The sequence below is a fragment of the Sander vitreus genome, chromosome 4, assembly GCF_031162955.1.
Source record: "Sander vitreus isolate 19-12246 chromosome 4, sanVit1, whole genome shotgun sequence".
Lineage (NCBI taxonomy): Eukaryota > Metazoa > Chordata > Actinopteri > Perciformes > Percidae > Sander > Sander vitreus.
In genome coordinates, this window is record NC_135858.1 from 1,105,001 (window position 1) to 1,110,000 (window position 5,000).

Sequence of the window (5,000 nt, forward strand, 5' to 3'; positions counted from 1 at the left end):
GGCAGCAGGTAACGTTAGCCTACCGTTAGCTAGTTAACACCAGACTTGGCAGCAGGTAACGTTAGCCTACCGTTAGCTAGTTAACGCCACACTTGGCAGCAGGTAACGTTAGCCTACCGTTAGCTAGTTAACACCAGACTTGGCAGCAGGTAACGTTAGCCTACCGTTAGCTCGTTAACACCAGACTTGGCAGCAGGTAACGTTAGCCTACCGTTAGCTAGTTAACGCCACACTTGGCAGCAGGTAACGTTAGCCTACCGTTAGCTAGCAGCTGGAGTAAACGGTTAAAATGCTGACAGCTAGACGGTGTAAAGGGCGTCTGTTTTTCACTGGAGAGGAACGTATGACAGTGTGCAGCCGCTGTTGTCGGAAAAACAACACAGACGTTGCGTTCACTTCACTAACTGTAAAGTAGCTACACCCTTTAAAGGATCCCTTCGGTAAACCAGCCTCTACCGGGTAGAAATTACAACCAACATTTAGTAGCAAAATCCTTCGTTATGTCTACAAAATTATTTTAGATATAGTATAAGTTCAAGTTTAAGTCACCACTACCTCTGGTCAAAATACTGACTTAGTATCTCAGAATATAAACTAAGAATCTCAAAGCAATGAGAACATTTAAAATACTGACTTACAATCTCAATATATAACTTCTGCACACCAGCGTGCAAAGTATTACTTTGTATTATGGAGTCTGGAGATCCTTTTTTCTTGTTGAAGGGGAAATGGACACATTTGTTTCTACTGAACTGTATTAATGCTGATAGTGTTTGGATGCTTTCAACGGTTTGTTCTAATTCTGCATTAGCAAAACACATTTTTATAAAATGATCAATCTTTACCCAGATAAGTGAAACGTAAATGTGCCTCAAAACGTTAATGTCAAGCCCTGACATGAGTTATAAAATCATGCCAACAGTCAGTTTAATATGCTGCTTCATTTTATACAATATATGTAGGAGGGGGTCCCTGCTCAGTCTCACTCTTAGTTAAGGGGTCCTTGGCTTAAATTGTTGACATAATGTGAATAAAAAATGAGATTCTACAAAAGTCGTCAAAAATACACATTAATAACGGTCGAGTTTGTCCCTGAAGTGTGACTGGACGTCTCACCTGTGGCCTTTAGTCGGGGCTTGGGGCTTTTCTTCTCCTTCTTGTCCGGCCGGCCCCGTCGGATCACCTTTTTGCCTCTCTTCTTGGAGCGACCATAGTCGCTGTCGTCATCATCCTCCACCATGAAGTCCTCATCACTACCGGACTCGTCAGCTGCACACAAAAACAAATGCAACGCATAAGGATCTTTCTTACACTGTTCAGCAGTCTGAAGCACTGTGGCATTTTTTTTAGTAACTATCGTATTTTCTGGACTATAAGTCGCATCAGTCAAAAAATGCGTCATGAAGAGGGAAAAAAAAACATATATAAGTCGCACTGGACTATAAGTTGCATTTATTTAGAAATTTATTTCACAAAATCCAAGACCAAGACTAGACATTTAATCTGGAAAGGCAAGTTATTAAACTACCCAACAGCCCCCAGAACAAGGGGCTGAATACGGTAGGTGTCCTCTATGTTAACGTAACACATTAACAGTTATTAAACTACCCAACAGCGCCAGAACAACGGGCTGAATACGGTAGGTGTCCTCTATGTTAACGTAACACATTAACAGTTATTAAACTACCCAACAGCCCCCAGAACAAGGGGCTGAATACGGTAGGTGTCCTCTATGTTAACGTAACACATTAACAGTTATTAAACTACCCAACAGCCCCCAGAACAAGGGGCTGAATACGGTAGGTGTCCTCTACGTTAACGTAACGTAACAGCACTGTTGACGAGCCTCTCCCAGCAGCACGTTGTTCAAGCACCCATCTGTGGACTCCTTCCTCCAGCTCTGGCCATCTGGATTTCAGCGCGACTAGCTTTCTTTGTTTTCTTCATTGCAGTAAGACTAACCTTTTCTCCAGTCCCTCACAAGTTTCTCTCTCACTCCAAACTCTCCTTCTGCTGCTCGATTACCGTTTTCGGCTGCGTGTTTTACTACCTGCAGTCTCCTGCAGCTTCTTTTCTTTCTCAGTTGTCTTTAGGAGCAGCACATAGTCGTCAATCATAAATTGAGCCAAAAGTATAAGTCATATTTCATAACTGAAACTAGACAAAAATACCTACGTTTTGATGTATAAATTGTGTATGACAAGTAGATATTGTGGGCGTGAGAGCAATTTACAGAGAAGGGACAAAGATTATTTTAAGGCTCTGTGCTCTGGCGATGACATCATCCACTCTAGCTGGCCCCAACACACACTCATTAGAAACGCAGAAAAATCCTGAAATGATCACTAAACTTAAACAGCTTTATCACAAAAACTGTAGAAGATATCAAACTGATAAGATATAGCCTAATACCTGAAGCTTTTGTGAACATTTTAAAGTTTGTTTGATGTCTGTAGGTGAAAGTACAAAGGAGCTGAATCTTTTGGGAGGGGAAGAAGATTTGAAGGATTTGAAGCATGCTCTCATTGACTTCAATGTAAAAAAAAAAAAGTGTTAAAAAGCGTAATATTTTAAAAAGTATAAATAGTAGAAAAACGTTGAAGAAGTCCCATCATTAGCTGAAAGACCTGAACATTTTAAAAGTTGAATGGTTTTAATAGCTGAACGTATGCAGAAGTTACGGAGAGCCAAACAACGTACGGAATAAGATATAAGAAGAAAAAATAAAGAACAGAATAACAATAGTGGGAACGCTGCTGTAGAAACAATCTCAAAAAAGGCAGCGAAATCCTGGAGGGACTGTAATATACTTATTAGTGGTTCCAAAACTATTTGACTTGGGCCTTTGAAATGACATGGCGTTTACTTGGGACCCCTCATGGGTGATTTCTTCCTCAGATTGTTTCATTTGAAGGATTTAGAGACCTGAAAAGAATTCAAAGTATGCAGTATTGTGCAACGGAAATGCAAAAGAAATAGATACATTTGTCTCTTTATCCCTTAAATCATCTGGGGACCCTTCAGACCTTTTTTTAGGGACCTCTTTGGGCATCCTGACCCCCAGGTTGGGAATCACCTTGCCTCTAGCATTGTTTAACCTGACGAGCATTTTAGACCTTCAATAATCTTTAGGAATCAAACGTTGGCTACATGTAGCTTACAGTGTTTTTCTTGGATCATACAAACACATTAGACATGTACTACTGGTCTGATGTGGGACAGCTTGCGTATGGTTTACATGCGGCATTTGGGGAAGACGCGTTGCTGTATCAGTGTGCAGTACAGTTATACATACGGTCCATATAGGGTTCCTCTTGGTCTTCGTGCTCCTCATCCTCGCTGCCTCCATCGCCCAGCAGGATCTCCCTCTGTTTGGACACAGCCTTGGAGGCCGCCTCCCGCACTGTACGCTTTCGACTCACTTCCTTTTCATCATCACTGTCATCTAGGCAGAGAATACACAATCATTTTACAACAAAACAACAGTAAACATAGAGGATCAGATAGACACATATACATACTATATGACATGCTTTGTATAATAATGGATTGCAATTAGGGTTGGATACTGAAACCCACTTTTAAGACCTACCGTATTTTGGTTTTTGGGTCAAATGGCCTTTTGAATGGGAGTGCTAGGGACGCTACGATGCTAGCCTCAAAATATCTATGTTTAAACCACTAAGAAGGCTCGACACAACATGAGACTTTGCTCCAAGTATCACCAGGGACTCTACACCTTAACCAAAGCACTGACAACATTGGTTGTGTTCACAGAGTTTACTAAAAAGAAGGTTTTCTGTATGTTTTACCTGATCAACAAACTTTTAGGGGCCATCCACACGGAGACGCTTTACGTTTTGCATCGTTTGGGCCGATCGTCCAATCGAATCCTGTAAATGCACTGCCTGAAACCTGGTCCTAGGGTGAGAAAATCCCAAAAAACGGCTCCCTTTTGGCTTCGTTTGGACGGCGAAACCTCATACGTGCGTATCGATGATGTCATCGCCACACCCCTCGACCTCTAACGTTATGTAGCTAAACGTTAAACATCGCTAAAGTAGCTGAGCTCCAACAGGGACGTAACTTTAACGTTAGCTGCTATGGTTAGCTGTTTATAAAGTGGAAGTAGACAACTTATCAGCTAGCTAGCTAGCTAGCTAATCTGCCTGCTCATCAACGTGGACGGCTTATTGTAGAAAGGCTACCGCAAGAAAAATGTGTAGATTATCAAAGACATCGGATCATTGATGTTTGTTTGACTGCTGATGTTAGCTAGCAGCGTTAGCGTGCTAACGTTAGCTCTGCTAGCTAGCGCGCTGTAATCATGTCTGATGGCAGACAGAACTGCAAAATAAAAAGCAATCCAACAGCACATTATACAACGTAAACAAAGACACGTTTTCTTGCGGCGGCCTTTCTAAAATGAGCAGTGGTGAAAGTTATTAAAGTCCATCATGTTATGATCGGGAGTGACTGAAGACTGTTGCTCGTCTTCTCCGTTTTTGGTGAATTTCTGTAGCAGAAACAGCGCCACCTATAGGCCTGGGATATGGAGTAGTGTGATGAGTCTTTTACAAATGGATCCGTTTGGACGCACATTTTTTTTGACACGGAAAAAAGATCGTTTTGGTACGTGTGGTCATGGCCTTAGTGCCTCCTGATTTAATTAAGTCTATTTGCCTTTTCTCGAGCTTAGTGTTAAGAGGAAGCATTTCACTATGATCAATGAGTGAGACCTTTTGTTTAGAGCAGAGATTCACACCTTAACTAATCAAAGCACGTTTGATTAGTTGGAGCAGACAGTGTGGAGTCTATGCAAATCTAATCAGACAGACTTGTGAGTTGAATGTCATCTCAGCTTTTGTTTATTCTGCCGTTTCCTGTAAACCTGGCCAGAAACTCCTTCTGGTTAGTGAAGGAAACTCATCTGAACCAGCCACAGAACTGGACCTGAGAGAACTTCAATAGTAAGTTCTGTGTTGCTGTGATGTATCTTA

The 5,000-nt window shown here is 41.6% G+C and overlaps 1 protein-coding gene across 1 annotated transcript in view; it reads right to left on the reverse strand.

Moving 5' to 3' along the window:
• Positions 1-5,000, reverse strand: part of nucks1a (nuclear casein kinase and cyclin-dependent kinase substrate 1a) — a 17,527-nt gene that overhangs the window by 2,067 nt on the left and 10,460 nt on the right. The window contains exons 6-7 of the mRNA XM_078247650.1: positions 3,296-3,445; positions 1,117-1,269 (exon numbers count right to left, since the gene is read on the reverse strand). Coding sequence (XP_078103776.1) covers positions 1,117-1,269; positions 3,296-3,445 — 303 coding nt within the window. The remainder of the gene's footprint in view (positions 1-1,116; positions 1,270-3,295; positions 3,446-5,000) is intronic.